This window comes from Vigna angularis, chromosome 4, assembly GCF_016808095.1.
Source record: "Vigna angularis cultivar LongXiaoDou No.4 chromosome 4, ASM1680809v1, whole genome shotgun sequence".
In the NCBI taxonomy this organism is placed as follows: domain Eukaryota; kingdom Viridiplantae; phylum Streptophyta; class Magnoliopsida; order Fabales; family Fabaceae; genus Vigna; species Vigna angularis.
In genome coordinates, this window is record NC_068973.1 from 35,591,343 (window position 1) to 35,613,623 (window position 22,281).

At 36.4% G+C, this 22,281-nt stretch overlaps 3 protein-coding genes across 4 annotated transcripts; all 3 read left to right on the forward strand.

Moving 5' to 3' along the window:
* Positions 1-1,420: 1,420 nt before the first annotated feature.
* LOC108330676 (glucan endo-1,3-beta-glucosidase 5) lies at positions 1,421-5,486 on the forward strand. Of its 2 annotated transcripts, XM_017565186.2 has the most exons (3): positions 1,421-1,605; positions 1,687-2,086; positions 4,250-5,486. In XM_017565186.2, the coding sequence occupies exons 2-3, from the start codon at positions 1,743-1,745 to the stop codon at positions 5,361-5,363; spliced, it is 1,458 nt and encodes a 485-aa protein (XP_017420675.1). In that variant the 5' UTR covers positions 1,421-1,605; positions 1,687-1,742; the 3' UTR covers positions 5,364-5,486. The 2 variants fall into 2 exon arrangements, with proteins under 2 accessions (XP_017420675.1, XP_017420674.1); XM_017565185.2 differs by having other exon boundaries at positions 1,422-2,086.
* A 1,897-nt stretch (positions 5,487-7,383) lies between these two features.
* On the forward strand, positions 7,384-17,075 carry LOC108331466 (DDB1- and CUL4-associated factor homolog 1). Its single transcript, XM_017566158.2, has 14 exons — positions 7,384-7,804; positions 8,074-8,155; positions 8,265-8,381; positions 8,480-8,658; positions 8,835-9,696; positions 9,819-9,916; positions 10,017-10,440; positions 10,694-11,296; positions 11,371-11,553; positions 11,699-12,265; positions 12,476-12,586; positions 13,983-14,101; positions 14,227-15,808; positions 16,104-17,075. The coding sequence occupies exons 1-14, from the start codon at positions 7,623-7,625 to the stop codon at positions 16,806-16,808; spliced, it is 5,814 nt and encodes a 1,937-aa protein (XP_017421647.1). The 5' UTR covers positions 7,384-7,622; the 3' UTR covers positions 16,809-17,075.
* A 1,042-nt stretch (positions 17,076-18,117) lies between these two features.
* LOC108330806 (acetylglutamate kinase, chloroplastic) lies at positions 18,118-19,655 on the forward strand. Its single transcript, XM_017565365.2, has one exon. The coding sequence runs from the start codon at positions 18,211-18,213 to the stop codon at positions 19,252-19,254; it is 1,044 nt and encodes a 347-aa protein (XP_017420854.1). The 5' UTR covers positions 18,118-18,210; the 3' UTR covers positions 19,255-19,655.
* Positions 19,656-22,281: the final 2,626 nt, after the last annotated feature.

Here is a 22,281-nt window from a genome sequence, read left to right on the forward strand (position 1 = left end):
GGAACAAGATAACCAGTTTTATTGATTAAACACTTTGCCAACTTTATTTCACAAGAATAAAAATTTTAAAAATAGAACAAATAGTTAAATAAGTATATGCTATAAAAAGTTACTAATTGCGATATAGTATTTAAAAAATATTAAATAGTTTATGACTTACAAATATGAGGCGGTTTTATTTGATTATTTAATTTAGTAAATAATGATCATAAATAATTTAAGCCATCAAGATTGTTTTAAGTGGTAAATTGGTACATATTAATATTTCCAATAATTAATTATATAAGCATTTTAGCATGACAATCACACGCAATATTTTTTTTTTGTATAACTAAAATTTATAACAAATATTTCTTCTAAATATATAAATCATGGCATGATTAAATGGGTAATAAATAATATTATTGAACATATAAAATATATTTAAAATTTATATTTTTCCAAAATATTAGGATTTAAGTTATAACTATAAATATTGAAAATAATAAGACAAAGACATGAGAAAATTTTGAAAATAAGGAAAATTTGAATTATAGTATTCGTTTATAACCAATTATAAATACAAACAAACTTTATTTCAATCCGTCCTGAGTCATGATTGAGTAATAGTAATGAAAAAAACCATATTCATATCAGGAGCTCTTTTTCTCACTAGAAAATCAAGTAGAGATTCCAAAAAAATTGTACAAACGCTAAAAAAAATGACAAAAGGACCAATAAATGATTTTTTCCAGAGATTAAATTGAATTTGAATATTTTCAGAAACTAAATTAAGTGGATACTATAAAACAACAACAAAAACTAATTGATATTATAATATACCAATGAAAACGCATGCATATATCCTCTCTTTTTTATTACAAATTTAATTTTTTAAAAATAACGGAATTTAAATGAATTTTGATTTAAAAAATAAAACAATAATATAACTATTTTAATTAAAAAATAATTAAATTTAAATTAACAGTCTTTTAAAAGATAAAAAAATAAAATTATTTAATTTAAAATAACAATTATTAAAATAATGTGTATAGAAAAAAGAAAATCTCCATTACTGATGTTATAGCATATAAAAAATGTTATCGAAAACATCATAAATATAACCCATCGCATTTTAATATATCTTTTTAATGTAACTGTTGATAAAGATTTTATATTATTATTTTCTTTTTCAACATCCTAAAATAGTAAACTCGCCGTTAAAAACGCTACTTTCTTTTCATAAAATAAAAAGTTTAATAAATATATATTAAAATACACGTTTCAACTGTCAAAAACATTTTTCTTGATAATTGAACAGTATTTGTTTGAAAGTTGAATATGTGTAAATGAGTCAGAAAACATTTTCGTCATAATTGCAACCGAAGCATGTGGTTTTCGAGATTTTTTGAAAAAAAGTCTGACACAGAGACCACTCTGCAGTGTTGCTTTGCTTTGCTTGTTTATTTCAGTTCAAATTTAAAAAGAAAAAACAAAACAAAAGAAAAAGATTCTCCACCACATAACTTGTTCCTCATTCACTCCGCTTCTCTGTACTTATGCACAAATCAGCTTAACTCAAAAGCAGACGCAACAAATGTCCTTAGGATCCCTTCTGCATTCACTGTAGTTGTTGTCTTAGTCTATGTTTTATTGTGTTTTCCAACTAACTTCAGAGCTTGACTCATTCTTCACTGTGCCTTTTAGATCATCGAATTAAACTTTGGGTGCTTCAGATTTTCGGTGTTGGTGATTTTGGATTAATGGGGGGTGGAATGTTTGGAAGGTGTGATTTTGTTGTTGTTGTGGTGTTGGTGGGGTTGGTGGGGTCAGTGAGTGGGATTGGTGTGAACTGGGGGACACAGTCGACACACCCTTTGTCTCCTTCGAAGGTGGTGAAGATGCTGAAGGACAATGGCATTCAGAAGGTGAAACTTTTTGATGCTGATCCTGGTATTTTGGATGCTCTCAAGAAGTCTGGGATACAGGTCATGGTGGGGATTCCCAATGACATGCTTTATACGCTCGCCAACAGTGTTGAAGCAGCTGAGAAATGGGTTTCCAAGAATGTTTCCAAACATGTCTCTTCTGGAGGAGTTGACATCAGGTACATTAGAAACCCCTTTGTTACGTGTCCGTGTCTGTCGTTTTAATTTTCGCTGTTCTTGTTGCTTGGCTTGGTTTTTTGGTGATGAAATGGTTATGCATAAACAACCAGTTTGTTTAAAAGTATGAGTGGAAAACATCATTGGAGTGTGACAACTTGGAATCATGGCGCAGTTTGAGAATGCAAGCAATGAGAATTTCATGTAAATTTCTGACTGTCTTTTTTATTTTGCATGTGGGAGGTGCATATTAGGTAAGGGAATTTTCGACAGCTTTGGTTGTTGAACTCTGAACAAGTATACTGGTTATGAATTTGTTATTTCTGCAATATTTTACAAGGGCAATCCCTGCGACACCTACCTTTGCTTGGATTCTGTTGGCACTTCTGCTTTTGTTGTTCTGGTGCTTCTGATGTTGCATTGCATGATACACTAATACTAATGTAAACATTAGTTTTTGTCTTCTTCTATGTTGTGTTCTTGGTTATGTTTTTGTACTATAAAAAGTGTGATGTTCATCTATCACCGTGGAATAGAAATAGAATAAAACAAATATAGAGATATAAGACGTGAAATTCAGCATATTGTACACTCTACCTATGGTTATAATACTTACCACTTCCATGTTTCGGATGATGTGAAAATTCATGTTTTTCTTTACTGAGCAATGTGTTTGACAGATTTTAATTGTTTGTTGCAAAGTTCTTATGTTTTGGATATTTCTACTGCACATTAAAGGACTGTGTTATATCATGACTGATACAATGCTTTTGAGAGTGGCGGTGTGAAAAACATTGCAACAAGACCGAAGAGAGTTGTAGTGAATGGGAAATAAGTATCTTTTCCTTGATGAGTTTGTTGTGCAATGAAATGCATTTGTTTCAGGGGTTCAGCTTGTGCTTTGTCATGGTCGATTGAACCTGTTTTCCTTTTACTTATTTTGTTTGGAAAATTGTTCAATGTTTAATCTTCCACATCTTCTACTGCCAGATATATTCCTCTTAGTTCTCATATATGCCTATCTGTGAAAGCTCCACTCATTGTTAATGTATTTGGAATGAAAATATGTCCCTTGTTGAAATGATTCTAGATCCTAATCTCATAAAACAATGTGCACCCTTAGCTAACCAATTGGTCTATATTCCTACCTTAGCTGGCCAAACATTAATCCTATCCTTGTTGTTCTCGTATGAAATTAATGTTGCCCAACATCAAAAGTTATGCTCTTCTTTCATGATATGCTTTAGATTTGGAAGGTTATGCTTAGAAAGTTATCATGGGAACAACTCATGTCCTTCCTTACAGCTATTAGCTTAATCTTTTTACCTTGTATTTCATCCCTCAATGACCAAGTTCACTTGTGATTATTTTTCTTGAAAGAGATTATAGTTCTAATGTTAATTGAAGGAAAAATTGTTTTTGGGTCGACCTAAGTTATAGTCATTATTTTTTGTGTTCTCTGCACATGGAATGACATTCGATTGTTAATTCCTGCAAGTATGGAGATTAAACTTGTTCTTCCACAATTTCCCAAACATTTCATTATGGATGTGCAATTATTTAGATATTTGGATGCATAGGATCTCTGTTGCAGTAATATTCCTTTATATTGGAATTTGAAAGTCGATATACTTATGATTTCTATTTCTATTCATTCATGACCCTTTTCCAAATAGGCAAACAAACAAGATTTCCCAATTAGGGAACAAAAAGCCTTTCATTCTTCTAAATATTAAGCATATCACTTTAGTATTAACTGGTAGAGTTGAATGGTCATTGATCCTTTAATCCAACCCCACGTAGTAGCATAAGACTCGGCCATTGTTGTTGATCCTGATTTCAGTCACTTATAGCCACCCAAGGTTTTGGTTCAAGTTTGATGTGAAATTCTTGTTCCTTTGCATTGTAGCTGTTCCCAACCCTTAATAAAACAAGGATTTCAAATATAGGAAATCCAAATGCGAGTCTAAGTCTCTAGTTGAATAAAAATTACAAAGTTAAACATCATATAAGGAAGAAAATTCAATAAACCTATTGTCTTAAAGATTTAGATTGAAGATGGTGTTAATCCTTTGTAAGTTAGACTCATATTTCTTTGGTGTTATATCTCTGGTGCTGTAACTTTATGTCAATCACTTATGTCTATATATTGTGGCTTTTGCTAGGTATGTTGCAGTGGGGAATGAACCATTCTTGTCAACATACAATAGAACCTATGAAACCACAACTCTTCCAGCACTTCAAAACATTCAGGCAGCTCTCACAAAGTCCGGTTTGAGCAACCGTGTGAAGGTCACAGTCCCCTTAAATGCCGATGTGTACCAAAGCTCGTCAGAGAAGCCGTCAGACGGCGGTTTCAGACCAGACATTAACAGTCTGATGGTACAGATTGTGAAGTTCTTGAATGACAATGGCGCACCTTTCACAGTGAACATCTACCCTTTCATCAGCCTCTACGCTGACCCCAATTTCCCTGTTGACTATGCCTTCTTTAACGGCTACCAGCCTGCTATAAATGACAATGGAAGAAACTACGACAACGTGTTTGATGCTAACCACGACACTCTGGTGTGGGCACTGCAGAAGAATGGCTTCGGAAACTTGCCTATAATTGTAGGGGAAATTGGGTGGCCTACAGATGGAGACAGAAATGCAAACCTTCAAAGTGCACAACGTTTCAACCAAGGTTTCATGTCACGTTACATGTCTGGAAAAGGGACCCCAATGAGGCCCAGTCCTATAGATGCTTATTTGTTCAGTCTGATAGATGAAGACGCCAAAAGCATTCAGCCAGGAAACTTTGAGCGTCATTGGGGGATGTTTTACTTGGATGGACAACCAAAATACCAACTTAATCTTGGGTCTGCAAGAGGTAATGGGTTAGTGGGTGCTGAGGGGGTTGATCATTTGGCTAAAAAGTGGTGCGTTTTGAAACCTTCGGCAAACCTTAACGATGACCAAGTGGCACCTAGTGTGGCCTATGCTTGTCAAAATGCTGATTGCACTAGTCTTGGGTATGGAACTTCTTGTGGCAATTTGGATGTGCATGGTAACATTTCTTATGCGTTTAACAGTTACTATCAGGTCAATGACCAGATGGACAGTGCCTGCAAATTCCCTGGCCTTTCTATGGTCACTGACAAAGATCCTTCTGTTGGAGATTGCAAGTTCAGAATCATGATCCAGACAGATTCCGCTGTGTTACATGGAAAAATTGGATCTCTACCCACAGTGCTGTGTTCTTTTGTAATTTTCCTATGTTGTAATCTTTTGTTTTGATTTGTTTGTCTTGTTACTTGTATTTGAATGCATGCAGGTAACTGTGTAGCAAGTGTAAGAAAAAAGTGACTTAAATTGTTTATTAATGCAATGTTGTCTGACTTAGTTATCCCTGTCCGGATAGTTTTTCGGCCTTGTTTTCGTAAAAGTGATTTCTGCATTATTGTTTCAGAGTATTTTTGGAACAAACTTTTTTGAATCTCAAAATATGACATTTTGAAAAGAATTTTGCGAAACAAAATACTAAAATAAGATTTTTTAAATAAGATTTTCGAAGCAAGATTTTCATAAAGCATATTATGAAACAATTTTTTTTAATAGAACTTTAAGAACAAGCTTTCCATTCCAAAACGAGTTTTTTAAAACAATTTTTTTGAAACAGTTTAAATTCCAATATGGTTCTATGTTGTGGTAGCGGTGGTAAGAACAACTATTATATTATGTTATATTTTAGTAATATTTTTGTTAGTGTGGAGTGCGTTTAGTAACGATGAGGTGCATGAAGCAAACAAGTTTTTTTTATATTGATGAAGAGTACAATTATTCACTTTTAAAATGACAAATGGAATAGCCATTCTTTCTGTTATGAATTTAATTAGAATAAAATGATAATATTTTTAAAAAATTGTATTTTTATTTAATTTTGATTTTTTGTATATAATTTTTTTTATTTTAAATAAATAATGTTACTTGATTACTTGACAATGAACTTTTTATTCGAATAGTAAATTACTCTTGCATAATGGTTTATTACCCATTCATTAGAATAATAATTTAGTTTTAATTTATTCACTTGAATTATTTTCTAGAAAAACCAACATAAGTAGTCAAGATCAAACACGTAATTTTTTTTCTTATATAACTATAATAATTACTAAAAATTAAAATATGTTTATAACTATTTTTTATAATTGTTTTATTATAGTTTTTCTTTTATGTTCTGTAACTGTTTTTCAGTGCAATAACAATTACATAAATTTTTTTATTTGTATAAATTGTTTTTTAATATAAAAGAATGTGGACCTATAATATCATGACAAAATTCTGTAATTTTTTTGTACGTATTTTATTATATTGCTTTTTACTTTCATAAACACAGTCAATTTTATGATATTAAAAAATTGCTCACAATGATTTGTAATTGTCTTTACCAAAAATTACAAGTGTTTTTGTTATACAATCATAATATCATAAGAAATCAATAAAAAATAATGTTTCAATTTATGTACACAATTTTTTTGTTGCCTTAATATAAATTTTAATAATATTCTTTTATTTTTGATAATTTCTATAATACCTTTTTCAAAATTGTTCATTATGATAAAAACAGGAAGGGATATGATTTCCAGTAATAATAACTATAGCCGTATAACAGGTGAGTTTATTTGTTTTTTTTTATGAAAATATTTATTTTTATAAAAGAAATGGTTTATTAATCAACATATTTTTTGCTTCTTAACTTTAGTATGTGTGTTTGATCCAATCCACTGGTAACCTTTTTTCTTTTCTCCTAAAAAATTATTCTCGTGAGATTTATCAATTATTTCTGCATGAATCTTGCCTACTTTTTTTTTCTAGTTTCTCTTTTTTGAACAAAAATGCAGTTTCCGGTGAGACATTAACTTTGTAATATATTTTTATTTATATTTTTTTAGACGAAAAAACTGATCTTAAATAAATAAACTAAATTTAATTCGTGTAAAAATATACCAAAAACCTCTTGACTTTAAAAGAATTTAGTTCAAAAATACTAAAATTTCATAAATAATTTATACTTGTATCTTTAAGTTTTAATTTTTAACTTTAACTTAGAATTAGAAGGTATTTAAGTTAAAAATAAAAAAATAAACTGGTCTAAAATCTAAATTTAGAAAAAAAAATACATATCATTTGGGCTGATTTTCTTGTTGGATCCGGGCCTCGAAGGAAATGGGCTTAGTACCATGGGTAAGGGTAGGTTTAAAGTAGCGGGTCGGATATTTCCCGAAGCTTCTGATCCATCATCGCGTAGGTGTTGGTGTTGGTTTGTGCGGTGCCCTTTCCCACTGTCTTTCTTTCTTTCTCTTTTTTTCTTTCTTCTACATTTATTCTTCTCTCTGCTCTCACCTCTGCAACTGAAACAATCAGCATACACTCATAACCCTATTTTGTAATATACACACTATTCATATTAAGCACATAATACAAAACAAAAAAGAACCAAATCACATATACCATCATCATCATATATAATAAGATTATCCTCTCTCAGTGTCGCTGATGGAGGATCAAGCGAATCAAGCGCCACCGCAGCACGATGAAGAGGAGGATTCTAAGAAGGAAGAAGATGAATTGGTAACGAAGGTTAACAAACTCATGGAGAAGATCACTTCCACGCCTGATAACCCTAACGCCACCGTTCTCCACGCTCTTGCCTCCATTCTCGAAACGCAAGAGTCAAGGTATATTTGTTATTGTTGTTAATTTTTTTATTCAATAATTTATTTTCTTCACATGTTCAAGCCTCACGAACGCTCTAGTATTTGATTGCTCTCGGAATGATTTCTTAGGTGTTGATTTATGTTTGTATGATTGCCAAGTTTATATCATTTACATGCTTAGTACTGGCTTGGATTCCGAATTATTTAACTATAGCTTATTCTTGGTTAGTTTTTTATCTTTTCATTTCTTTCTAGTTTTAACGAGTAATTTATTTATTTTTACAATGTAGATACATGGATGAGAATGGCCATTCTTCCTCCAGTACTGCCCGTGCCGCTCATGTCATTGGTCGTCTTGGAGGTTTAATTCGGGTAAATTCTCATTCAGTTGTGGCTGATGTTAATTTGGGCATGTAGCTTCTTAAGATTATGTACTGTATCAACTATTGTGATTGTATATTTGCTTTTCTGTCCTTTGCAGGAAAATGATGAGTTTTTTGAGTTGATATCTTCAAAGTTTCTGTCAGAGACAAGATACTCAACTTCTGTTCGAGCTGCTTCTGGAAGACTTCTCCTATGCTGTTCACTAACATGGATTGTAAGATTGTCTTTTCGTTTTTTTATGTTTGTCATTGTTAATTCTTTTAACGATGTCCATGTGTTATTGAATTGATCTGATGGACTGTAAATGAACAGTATCCTCATGTTTTTGAAGAACCGGTCATGGAAAACATAAAAAATTGGGTGATGGATGATAACACTGGGCTGTCTTCTGAAGAGCAGAATCTGAAGCATAGTTCCGGGAGAAGGGAGGCATCAGACTCTGAAATGTTGAAAACCTACTCTACTGGACTCCTTGCTGTTTGTTTGGTTGGGTATGCTGTTATTATGCTCTGCTCATTCTGTAGGCCTTTTAAAGTTTTCTAGCTTTGATGTTTGGCTTAATTCTGGTCTTTAACTGTTGCCCAGTTGATCTTTAACTGTTCAATCTTGCTTGTCTCTATTTTAACTCATTTTTCTAATTTTGTAAATGACATTGGATTGATTTTAGTGGAGGTCAAATTGTTGAAGATGTATTGACATCTGGCTTGTCAGCTAAGCTTATGCGATATCTTCGTTTACGTGTTCTGGGAGAGACAAGTAGCAATCAGAAAGATGTTACTCATATGACAGAGAGTAGGCATGCATCTGCGAATACTTCAGGGAGAGCTAGAGATGACGGTCGTGGCAGATTTCGCCAGCTCCTTGAACCAAATCATTTGGATGATACTAGGATGATTGATGAGAGATCTTTAGATGATGTAAGTCTTGAAAGGGCTCCAGATAGAAGCATTAGTGGACAAACACATCAAGAAGGATCTTGGATAGAAGGTGAACCACCTGATGGGCTTGGTGAAGGTGTTGATGTCCAGGAGGTAGATTCTGATGGGGAAGATAGATGGCGTTACAGAGATATACGTGATGGAAGGATAAAATACAGTGAGCATGATGACAATGTTAGAGATGACTCTTCAAGGCGGCGTTCAAACCGTGGATGGGGAAGATCTAAAGGGAAAGGAAGGGTCACTGAAGGGACTGTAGAGAGTGATTCCATTTTATCATCTCCTGGTTCTGGTAGTAGATTAGTACAGGGTCGGAGAGATAGAAGCGTAATGAGGAATGCTGATTTTAGGAGGGTGGCTGAGTCTAAGAAGACCCTTGGCAGGATCTCTTTGGAGTCTTCTGGTTTTGAAAGAGATGATCACGATGATTGTTTCCATGAATGCCGAATTGGAAATAAAGATATAACTGATCTTGTCCGGAAAGCAGTTCAAGCTGCTGAAGCTGAAGCCAGATCAGCCAATGCACCCGAAGAAGCTGTCAAAGCAGCTGGTGATGCTGCTGCTGACCTGGTTAAAACTGCAGCTTCAGAGGTATGCTCTGGGTCATCAATTTTTTCCTCCCCAAACCAAAAATTGTACTTTGTATGTTTGTGTATCAATACATCATAGTTTAATCTCAATGCTAAAATAGTTTATTTTGCATTTATATTCAGGAATATAAATCCTCTGATAATGAAGAAGCAGCTTTTTTGGCTGCTTCTAAAGCTGCATCAACTGTTATTGATGCTGCAACTGCAGTTGAAGTTTCAAGGTATGTCAAAATATATTTTACCAGTACCTTAAGATATGATTACATACATGAACGCATATCAAGAGTAGTTTTTTTAGTAGTATCTTTTTGTTTGGTGCAGGAGTTCTATTGGCAACAATACTGTAACAGAGAACGAGAGTGGCAAAGAAACAGAAACTAATGAGGATGTGGAAGAGTACTTCATCCCAGATACTCAATCACTTGCACAGTTGAGGGAAAAATATTGCATTCAGTGTCTTGAGTTACTTGGAGAATATGTAGAAGTACTTGGCCCTGTGTTGCACGAGAAGGGAGTTGATGTGTGTCTTGCACTTCTGCAGCAGAATTCTAAACATCGGGAGCCATCCAAGGTTGCTTTGCTGTTGCCCGATGTCATGAAGCTAATATGTGCTTTGGCTGCACATAGGAAATTTGCTGCACTTTTTGTGGACCGAGGGGGAATGCAAAAGCTTCTTGCTGTCCCTAGAATGGCACAGACTTTCTTTGGTCTTTCTTCTTGTCTATTCACTATTGGCTCTCTTCAGGTATTCTTGTTGTTTTAGTAGTCATAGTTTTGAATTGAGACTCTCAGTAATGTTTTTATGGTCTCTTTCTCTCTCTCTCTTGTCTTTCTCTCTCTCTCTCTCTCTCTCTCTCTCTCTCTCTCCCTCCCTCCCTCCCTCCCTCCCTCCCTCCCTCCCTCCCTCCCTCCCTCCCTCCCTCCCTCCCTCCCTCCCTCTCTTTCACACACAGACCCAGAACACTGCTTCATTTTCTGACCCTAGATGTTTATTTCAGGGTATAATGGAAAGGGTTTGTGCTCTTCCATCACAAGTTGTTTATCACGTTGTTGAGTTAGCTCTACAACTTCTTGACTGCAATCAAGATCAAGCCCGTAAGAATGCAGCATTGTTTTTTGCTGCTTCGTTTGTCTTCAGAGCTGTTCTTGATGCCTTTGATTCCCTAGATGGATTACAGAAATTACTGGGCCTTCTAAATGATGCTGCTTCTGTAAGATCAGGAATAAATTCTGGAGCCTTGAGTTTATCTAACTCAGGATCACTTCGAAATGATCGATCATCTGCAGAAGTGCTGACATCATCTGAGAAGCAGATAGCCTATCACACTTGTGTTGCTTTGAGGCAATATTTCAGGGCCCATCTCCTTGTGTTAGTGGACTCCATTCGTCCTAACAAGAGCAATCGTAGTGCTGCTAGAAATATTCCAAGTGTAAGGGCTGTGTACAAGCCCCTTGATATTAGTAATGAGGCAATGGATGGAGTATTCCTACAATTACAAAAGGACCGGAAGCTAGGTCCTGCATTTGTTAGAACACGTTGGCTAGCTGTTGAGAAGTTCTTGGCATCTAATGGACATGTTACCATGTTGGAGTTATGTCAGGTATGATATAGTTATTGTACACTTGTCCTGTATCTTGCAATTAATTTATTTACTATTTTCTTGATTGTTTGTAGGCCCCACCAGTGGAGCGATATCTGCATGATCTGCTTCAGTATGCTTTGGGTGTTCTGCACATTGTTACATTGGTACCTAGCAGTCGTAAGATGATCGTAAATGTAACTTTAAGCAACAATCGTGTTGGTATTGCGGTAATTTTGGATGCTGCAAATATAGCTAGTAATCATGTGGACCCAGAGGTAAGTTTTTTCTGGTTGCAATTCTAGTGCTCACTACCCTAATTTCTGCAGGTGGTAAAAGAGTCTTTTAGGATTTTGATTGACATACTGGGTATCCCAATATATGGTATCTTAACTTTTGTTTGCAAACACTTCTCCATTTCAGATAATTCAACCAGCACTAAATGTTTTAGTCAATCTTGTTTGCCCTCCTCCTTCAATAAGCAATAAACCGGCTATGGTTGCACAAGGTCAGCAGTTGCCATCCTCCCAGACATCTAATGGTCCTCCCTCAGAGACTAGAGATAGAAATGCTGAACGAAGTGTTTCAGATCGAGGTGTTCACTCTACTAGCCAGATTGATCCTAGGGAGAGGAATGGGGAGTCCAATGCTATAGATCGAGGCAATGCTGCAAGCTTAAGTACACAGGCTGTTGGTAGTACTCCACAAACTCCAGTTGCTTCTGCAACTTCTGGATTGGTTGGCGACCGAAGAATATCTTTGGGTGCAGGAGCAGGTTGTGCAGGCCTTGCTGCACAACTGGAACAAGGATATCGTCAGGCAAGAGAGACTGTCCGATCCAATAATGGTATAAAGGTTCTTCTTCATCTCCTCCAACCACGAATATATTCACCTCCTGCTGCACTGGACTGTCTTCGGGCCCTAGCATGTCGAGTCTTGCTTGGATTAGCCAGAGATGATACAATTGCACACATATTGACAAAGCTCCAGGTGAACACTTATAGCTGATTTTTATTAAACTGAGGCATCACAAAGTCTACTTGTCAGTATCAAGTTTGAAGCTGAGATAAATCTGCTTCAACTTTATCCTTTTGTAGCAGTTTAAATTATCTTCTGACGATGCCTAATGACTTCAGAAAAACATTACATATTGTCAAATGTTCTAATCAAATATCGTGTTTTATTTGTTGGGTGTTCTAGGTTGGGAAAAAGCTGTCAGAACTGATTCGGGATTCTGGTAGCCAAACTCCTGGAACGGAGCAGGGTAGGTGGCAAGCTGAACTTTCCCAGGCTGCCATTGAGCTTATTGGGGTGAGACGCAATTCCACTCTTTGCGGATGCATAAGTCTGTTAACTGTTTTTCATCTGCATCTCTTTAATTTGCTTGATTTCTTTATCGGTGTATCTAAATAAGAAATTTCCGCTTTAACATTGTCCACAAAAAGTGCATCCGGGGAGAACATGACATGAGATATTTTCAGACATGTTTAAGATCTGAATTTATTCAATCAAACTCATCCATGTATTTGTGTACTAGAATCAATTCAAAGAATCTTTGGGATCTATCTATATAGGATTTAGTTACAAAATTCTGTATCTGCTTGTTTGTTTGCGATCAATATTTTGTTAGTGTGTGAGTTGCACGAGTGCTGGTGTTTTCTTTATTTGGTTGATTGTTTGTCAGGAAATCATGGAGTAGCAAATATCGTTTCAGAGTAGTGGACCTGAATTGTTTGTGTTTTTTAATTCTGGATTTTGATTGTTGGCCACGAAAGTGTTGGGAAGTGAATATCTATTTCTTAGTAATGGTCCTAAAAAATATTTGAATCATGATACCAATTGGGATTTCAGTTTTGAAAAGTTAAAACATAAGCCACAAATCTGATATACACTAAAATGTTTAGTGTCATAAAATTAAGGCTTCTGGGTATTTGCTGGAGAATTACTATATTAGTGTATAAATCCCATTGGATGATTTAAACAAGATTTATGTTTGTTTGCCATTAAGTATCAATTTAAACTATTGTTTTATACTATTTAGAAGAAAAAAATAAAATCATTAATTTTTTTCCACTTTCTGATTCATACTATAAATGTTTTTAGCTACAAGCTTGGTAGAGATGAAATTCGTGTTAGTTTATGTTTTAGTCACGTTGGACATATTGTTCTAGTAATTTGCTTGTGATTCAAGACAACTTTAATGTTTCTTTATTGATAGTCAAAGAATAATGAACATCAGTTCAATGCCAAGTTGGGTGAGAATAATTAGTGAATTTATTATTTTTATTTCTTGTCTTAAATTTTGAAATTTTCTCTTGAAAGCAATTGAGCTCATAAGTTTCTTAAGGAAAGCAAAATGCAGGAAATTACAACTAGACATTAGTAATTTTCTGACTTTGGTATGTGAGCTGATTCTATTTCATGCTTCATAACGATTGTGGAGGTCATTTTCTCACTAAGTAGTGAAAAGTATTGAACATATCTACATTAGGACTTTAACTATTAGCTGACTGTCACACTTGCACGCCATTTGAAATGATGGTTAATTATCTAATAAAGTTTCTTTCTGAAAATAAAGTGAATTAGATCAACTTTGCTGTTCAATATCCCCTTTTGCCATGATAAAGATCTTACTAGATTTTAAATAAATAAAGATGAGCTGTTTGAAGGGCTGCTTTTGATACTTCTTTTGAAATTGTTTTTGTAGATTGTGACTAATTCTGGCCGTGCAAGTACATTAGCTGCTACTGATGCAGCTACTCCTACTTTAAGGCGCATAGAAAGAGCAGCTATTGCTGCTGCTACTCCTATTACTTACCATTCAAGGTTTTTGTCCTCTCTCAAATTTTATCATTCTGGTTTTTCCTATTCCACTGCTACCTCCTCCCCTCCCTTTCGGGGGCACCCTTCTCTTATTGCTAATGGCTTCTGTGTTATGTTATCTTGTTCAGGGAACTTTTGCTTCTAATTCATGAACACCTACAGGCATCTGGATTGGCACAAACTGCTTCTATGTTGCTTAAAGAGGCACAGTTTACTCCTTTGCCATCATTGGTTCCTGCCTCTTCTCTTCCACAACAGCCCACAACACAGGAAGCTTCTTCAACACAAATTCAGTGGCCCTCTGGTCGTACTCCTTCTGGATTTCTCTCTAACAAATTAAAGTTTAACTCAAAGGATGAGGATCCCGTCTTCAAAAGTGAATCTGTCTCTGCAAAGAAAAAATCACTAACTTTCTCATCATCTTTTCATTCAAGACTCCAACTTCTTGATTCTCAACAATCATCTGTGAGGAAATTGTCAAATACTGTTAAAGAATCTTTAGAAACTAGTGTAGTAGAGACTGGATCGGAATCTTCAGTGAAACATAACATTGATAATGGATCTCAGTTTAAGACTCCAGTAGCTGTGCTAGCAAAACGGAAGTTATCTGATTTGAAGGACATATCAATGTTTTCTTCATCTGGAAAACGATTAAATGTTGGGGATCAAGGACTCCGCTCTCCTATTTGTTCAAGTGCAATTCGTAAAAGCAGCCTGCAACCTGATGCAGTTGGACTTTTCACCCCAACTTGTAACGTGAAAAATCAACATAGCCGTTGTACGGGTGACTTGGTGGACGAGAATCAGTGCAGTATGTCAAATCTATGTCAGATGACACCATCCTCCCAAGTTTTAAACGACCTTCAGCCCAGCAACCCTGAGCGTGTAACATTAGATTCTCTAGTGGTTCAGTATTTGAAGCATCAACATCGCCAATGTCCAGCTCCTATCACAACACTTCCTCCACTGTCACTTCTGCACCCGCATGTCTGTCCTGAACCAAAGCGAAGCCTTGATGCGCCTTCTAATGTGACCGCAAGGCTTGGTACACGCGAGTTTAAATATATGTATGGTGGAGTACATGGGAATCGCAGGGATCGTCAATTTGTTTACAGTCGGTTTAGGCCTTGGCGAACATGTCGGGATGATGCTGGTGCCTTGTTAACATGCATTACATTTGTTGGGGACTCCTCTCATATTGCTGTTGGAAGCCATAATGGGGAGCTCAAATTTTTTGAATCCAACAACAGCAATGTAGTAGAGAGTTTCACAGGTCATCAGGCTCCTTTGACTCTTGTTCAGTCTTTTGTTTCAGGCGAGACCCAGCTATTACTTTCTTCAAGCTCCCAAGATGTTAGATTGTGGGACGCAACTTCAATTTTAGGTGGTCCTAGCCATTCATTTGAAGGGTGCAGGGCAGCCAGGTTTAGCAATTCTGGGAATGTTTTTGCAGCCCTGTCATCAGAATCTTCCCGACGGGAGATCCTCTTGTATGATATCCAAACATGTCACTTAGAGTCGAAGTTGACAGATACATTTGCAACTTCTACAGGGCGTGGTCACGTTTATTCTTTAATCCATTTTAATCCTTCTGACTCAATGCTTCTTTGGAATGGTGTCTTGTGGGATCGACGTGTCTCTGGTCCTGTTCATCGCTTTGATCAGTTTACAGATTATGGTGGTGGAGGCTTTCATCCTGCTGGCAACGAGGTATGCATAATCTTACATCCGTTTAAACAATAGAATTTTGAAACATGGATCAGACAAAGCACCATATTATTCTATTATAAGTAATGGGGAATTGTAACTTTAAAATAAAATTATCTTAAATTGACTACTAGTGAAAAGTGAAAAAAATAGGCATATGCAAAATATGTGTATATTATTTTCTTATCAGTCTGTATGAAGTGAATGAAGGGATGTGTAAAGCTTTGAATATTTTCAACTTTATTCTGAAGAAAGGTTGTGATTTTTTTATGTTTGTAAATAAATGTTGTTGGACCAGGTTATTATAAACTCTGAAGTCTGGGATCTGCGCAAGTTCAGATTGCTACGCAGTGTGCCTTCATTGGATCAAACATCAATAACATTCAATGCGCGTGGTGATGTAATGTATGCTATCTTAAGGAGAAATCTTGAGGATGTAATGTCAGCAGTCCACACTCGACGCGTCAAGCATCCTCTTTTTTCAGCTTTCCGCACAGTGGATGCAGTTAATTATTCTGACATTGCAACTATCCCTGTGGATCGCTGTGTTCTTGATTTTGCAACTGAGCCTACAGACTCATTTGTTGGGCTGATTACCATGGATGATCAGGATGAGATGTATGCTTCTGCCAGAATATATGAAATTGGTCGTCGGAGGCCAACGGATGATGATTCCGATCCTGATGATGCTGAAAGTGAGGAGGAGGATGAGGATGACGACGATGATGATGGTGATGTTGATCCTCTTTTAGGCCCTGGTCTTGGTGGGGATAGTGGCAGTGATGCTGATGATATGAGCAATGATGACGAGGAGGATGATAGTGTGAGTGATCTTGATGAAGATGAGGATGGAGATTTTATTTTGGATGATGTAGACTTTGATGGTGGACCTGGCATATTGGAGATCGTGACAGAAGGTGACGAAGATGATGATGATAGTCAGGTACTTGAATCCTTAAGTAGTGATGATGAGGATTTTGTGGGTAATGGCTTTGGGTATTAATTTTTAATCGAGGATAAGCTGTAATTATTTTCTTTCTTCATTATATTCATTTTTGAGCGAAATGTCAATTATTTTGGCTCAAAATTTTGCTGTTATCTTTCACCTTTATGTCATGCGAATTTATTACGCCGGAAGGTTTAGAAATGCAGTTGTATATAATAATTGTTACAAACCGCAGTTCTACCGAGAGCCACTTTGTGGTCCTCCGTGCTATGATCTAATAGAGGAAGAAGGAAGAGTCTACTCCTTAACTGTATTTATCAACCATCCTCAATCGTGTTCTATTTTTTTCCTCTACCCTGGATCACGGGGATAATAATATTCAGGCCACCAAAAAGAACTACACTTCTCTACGAGAGCTGACATCACATCTGGAACTTAACAGCAATGAAATCTGACTAGTTTTTTCCCATTTTTATTGTTTACATATAAATATTTAAATTAAAAGATGTGGTTTAACTAATTTTTATTGTAGTTACAATTTTCTAGTCTAAAATCAGAGGTTAGTTGTATATGAAGTGAAATAGTGCTTAAAATATTACCACAAATGAAGTTAAGTAAAACATGTAAAACAAAAATATATATTCCAAGTGGTGTTAATATCTTTTTTGCTAAATAATCGCATATATTATAGGTAAAGTTGTCACTAAATGTACTTCCCTTGTTTTGCCATCTAGCTTTATTTGCGAAAAAAGGATGTTGCTGTTGCGCACTATTCACGAACATGGAGAAACCACATATCTTTGGTTAAAACTCGTCATCATTGCAGCAAGTGATCTATCAGTCATCTTCACAACACACTAAAAAAAATCTCCAAATTGAAGCGGTTCTAAACATGACATCACACTTTACAGTTTGATTTTTGTATGTTTATTAACAAATTTAAGCTCTTGATAATATCTGTGAACAAATTAATCCAAATTTTAACTCTAATTTTATTTCTAACGAACACATGTAAAGTTGATTTCTATGAAAGCGTACGTCTAGCCGTTACAGTCGAAATGGTGATATACGACAAACGGATATATGGTAATATAATCTACACTGCGATATAAAATATATTTGTAACTTCATTTGATGTTTTTTTAATAAATAAAAAACATTTTCTTTTACCTAAGAAAATAGTATTTAAATAAAAATTTTATTTGAAAATAATTAAATATTTTTTTATTTCAAAATAACTGTCACATATTTTTAATACTATTTTACCAAAATTATACATTTTTTTAAATTGTACTATCTTCGTATTTTTAATTAATTACTGATAAAAATAATAAAGTTATAGTATTTTAATATAATAACACACATGTGTATCCACGGTGTCTGAAACAACAATAGCCGTCGAAGACCAAAACCCTTCACTCTGCAACTCTCACTTCACTCCTAGTCTGCTTGTGAGACAATGACGATGGCAGGGACATACAAAACCCTAACAAATACTTTCCTCCATTTCCCATTCACAACCAAACCCCAAAACCCATTGACCACATACTCCAGTAACCCCTCTTTCCCTTCCTCTCGCCTCCGCCACCGTGCCATTTACGCGGTTGCCAACCCGGTTCAACCTCCACAAATAGCCACCGACTCAACCACTCCGGGTCAGTACCGAGTCGACGTGCTCTCTGAATCGCTCCCCTTCATCCAGAAATTCCGCGGCAAGACCATAGTCGTCAAGTACGGTGGCGCCGCCATGAAGTCCCCGGAGCTTCAGGCTTCTGTAATCAACGACCTGGTCCTCCTATCTTGCGTGGGCCTCCGCCCCGTCATGGTCCACGGCGGCGGTCCCGAGATCAACACCTGGCTTGGACGCCTTAACATCCCCGCTGTCTTCCGCGACGGCCTCCGCGTTACCGACGCCGATACCATGGAGATCGTCTCCATGGTTCTCGTCGGCAAGGTCAACAAAACCCTCGTCTCCCTCATCAACAAGGCCGGGGCCACCGCCGTAGGTCTCTCCGGCCTCGATGGCCGCCTCCTCACCGCCCGTCCCAGCCCCAAGGCCGCCGATCTAGGCTTCGTCGGCGAGGTCGCCAGAGTCGACCCTGCAGTCCTCCGCTCCCTCATCGACACCAACCACATCCCGGTCGTCACCTCCGTCGCCGCCGACGAGTCCGGACAGCCCTACAATATTAACGCCGACACTGTCGCTGGAGAACTGGCTGCAGCGCTTGGCGCGGAGAAGCTGATTCTGCTGACAGACGTGGCGGGGATCCTGGAGGATCGGAACGATCCCAACAGCTTGGTGAAGAAGATTGACATAAAAGGAGTGAAGAAAATGGTTGAGGAGGGAAAAGTTGGAGGTGGAATGATACCTAAGGTTAATTGTTGCGTGAGATCGCTGGCACAAGGGGTTACTACCGCGAGTATTATTGATGGTAGGGTTCCTCACTCTTTGTTGCTCGAGATTTTAACTGATGAAGGTGCTGGAACTATGATAACTGGCTAACTTTATTTATGCCTTTTTTCCTAATTTTGTTGCTCTCTTTTTCTCAATCCCGTTTGTACTACCTTCAGTTGAGGTTGCATTGCAGCATTTGTTTTGTTAGATTCTTGATTTTTTAAGTGCGTACAACGTAGAATTGAATTGAATATAAGGTAGTTGATCAATCATAGCATGCAGAGTCATTAGCGATCTCTGTATGGTCAAATACTAAAGAGATTTCTTGATCATTTCCATGAGGCAAACAAGTTGGGTTATTAATTCCAAGACACTTGGGAGCTAGTATGAGCGCAAGGATAGTGTTATGGACAATTACTTTTTCCTTACTTTTGCATTACAAAATTTGATTAATGGATTCTGCAATTTGATTCTGAACATTTTATATCACTGCTACTTGGCTTCCTTGTTTGTGTCCATTGTTAAGACTGCCACCTGGATTGTTATTGTCACTCACACCACTTTCATTCCATGATGAGCATTTTTGACAATGCTGTGATGCATAATCCTCACAACAAAAAACCTGCAGATTTTTTTTCTTTTAAATTGGCTCCTTTTTGTTTGGAGAATCGGAGAGATCCCCTTCCCCTTCCGCGGGGATTCAAACACCAGCCTTTGTAGGGTGATGAAAAGAAAAGCAAACGAAACATTTACTTTGTTAGCACAAATTTGTTTTATGCCTAAATTTGCAATTGATATCATGAGGAGGAAAGAAAAAAAATCAACATAACTTATACTCAACTCAGTTTGTTAGAGATATTAAGCAATGTGTGATTACTTATCAGATTAAATGTTTCAGAAGTTAATTATTCACTCAATCTAATTCACATGTGGCACAAGGGATTACAATTATTAGTACATTTTACGGTCTACTATACACTCTTTACTAGCGATTTTAACTTTTGTGTATGTTGGGACTATGGGATTGAAATAAGTTATGTTAGATTTTGTGTGAGTCTAGGTTAACATGCTTTATCATCTCAGGATCGAAGTAATTTGTGGTTTTGTAGTATATGGCAAGCCCTGTTTCAAGCTTAGTATGCCTAGCATACAAGTCTGGCCTAACCCAGTAATAACCTGTTAAGTTGTTTAATGGTCCGTACAAATTACTTTAGCCATCTTTGACCATTGTTACAATTCTAAGATTCGTTATTTTAAGAGATTGATGCACTTCTCTCTCACCATTGCCCGCAAAACAACTCATTGCCATTGGGATTTGTTCTTAACCTGAAAAACACCATGACAGAAGGAAGCATAAATGGACCTTTTCCAATTTACATGTAACAACCCAATGGTAAGGTAGCTAGGAATTTCCTGAGAAGTGGCAAAATCATGCGCCAACATCTTCTCCAACTTCACCTTCAAATCAATATCGATTTCAGCAAGAATGGAAAATTCTTCAACGAAGTCAATGGGTTTTGCTTCATACGACGTGAACAACACCTTGAAGGAGTACTAAAAAGAGAGTGCTTCATACGACGTGAACAACACCCTGAAGGAGCACTAAAAAGAAAGTGCCACTCTCTCGTTCCTGAAGTACACGAACACGAACGCCCACGTTGAGCGTTTGAGTTTCCACGACGAGTGGCATGATGGTAAATAAATGAGTGGAGGGGTTTTGGGTGTATAATATATATACGTATTGAAAATAAAATTCTGAAAATTAAGGTGCAAAACATGTTATTTCTCATTTTTGTGTGTTATATTCATGTTTCTATAATTTTTAGTTTGGTGAAAGTTAAGAAAAGATATACAATTTTTTATGCAAATGTTGAGACCAAATTGGGCCTCTAACATGGTGAGAAATGAACTACACATGTGATGAAAGATAAGATATCCAAATAGGTTGGGAAAAAATAAAATGAAAGCTATGAGATGTGGAACCATAACTTCATGAGAATACATCAACCGAATTTGATCGTTAACGATGTCAAAATCACATTTGGAACTGATTTTTGACCTAAACAACTATTTTTTTTTACCATTTCCTACTTTCTTCTGCTATCTTTACGAGAGAAAAGTTCAAACTCTTCATGGGTCAAATTATGGCAGATTCGAAAATTTATTAGGTTGTGAAATTAGAAATACAAAGATATATTATAAATTGGGGTAAATATGTTTTTCGTCCCTTAAGTATCACACGATTTTGGGTTTAGTCCCTACTTGAAACTTTTGTTCTTTTTAGTCCTCTTAGTTTTGAAACTATTACAATTAATCCTTAAAATTGAACGGTGTTAACTTTTGTTTGATGTGGCAAACAACGAGGCCACGTCTAATGTCAGTTACTGTGCCTCGACATTTTGGTTTCTGAAATCAGATTAGGGTTTTTAACTTATTTTTCTTAATTGGGGAAAAGTGATTGCCTCCTCCTATAGGTGAACTTTGATGACACTATTCAAGAGCCTCTTTGATTGGGGTACTTGCGATGAGATCCGCCTAGAGCCAGTAATCAATGAAGTGTTGCCTTCGCAATCACAATCAACCGACACAATTAACAAATAAAGAAACGGTGAGGGAATAAAGCAAGGAAAAACGGGAGGAGAAGGAAGAAACCTGTTCGACAGTGAACGAAACTTCCATTGGAGGTGAGATTGGAGGTTTCTTGGTAGGATCTTTTGAAGAGTCAGAGCAAAACGTAGGTGAACATGTTCTTTTACTTCCGCACCGTTGTCGTCCTCGCTCTGTTGCTTCAGCGGATTGCTCCCGCGAAAGTCGTGCCAACTCCACTGCATTTCAAGCTCTGTCGCTTCATGTACTTCTTCCACCGACGGTGGAAATGAAGGCGGTGGAATCGGTTCAGTACATCTTCTTCTTTTCGAGGGGTATCCATTATCTTGCTATAATGTGTTGAAAACTCAGTTGAATTTTGTATTCTTTGCTAATATTTGGATTGTGAATTTTTTGGCTGAAAGTCTGTATAGTTGTATGGAAGATCAAATCCTATCTGTAATGAGATTCTAGAGTTAAAATGGCAACGACAATTAACATTATTGCATTACATATTTTTCAGGCATGAGCAAAGGATAGAAAGCGTGT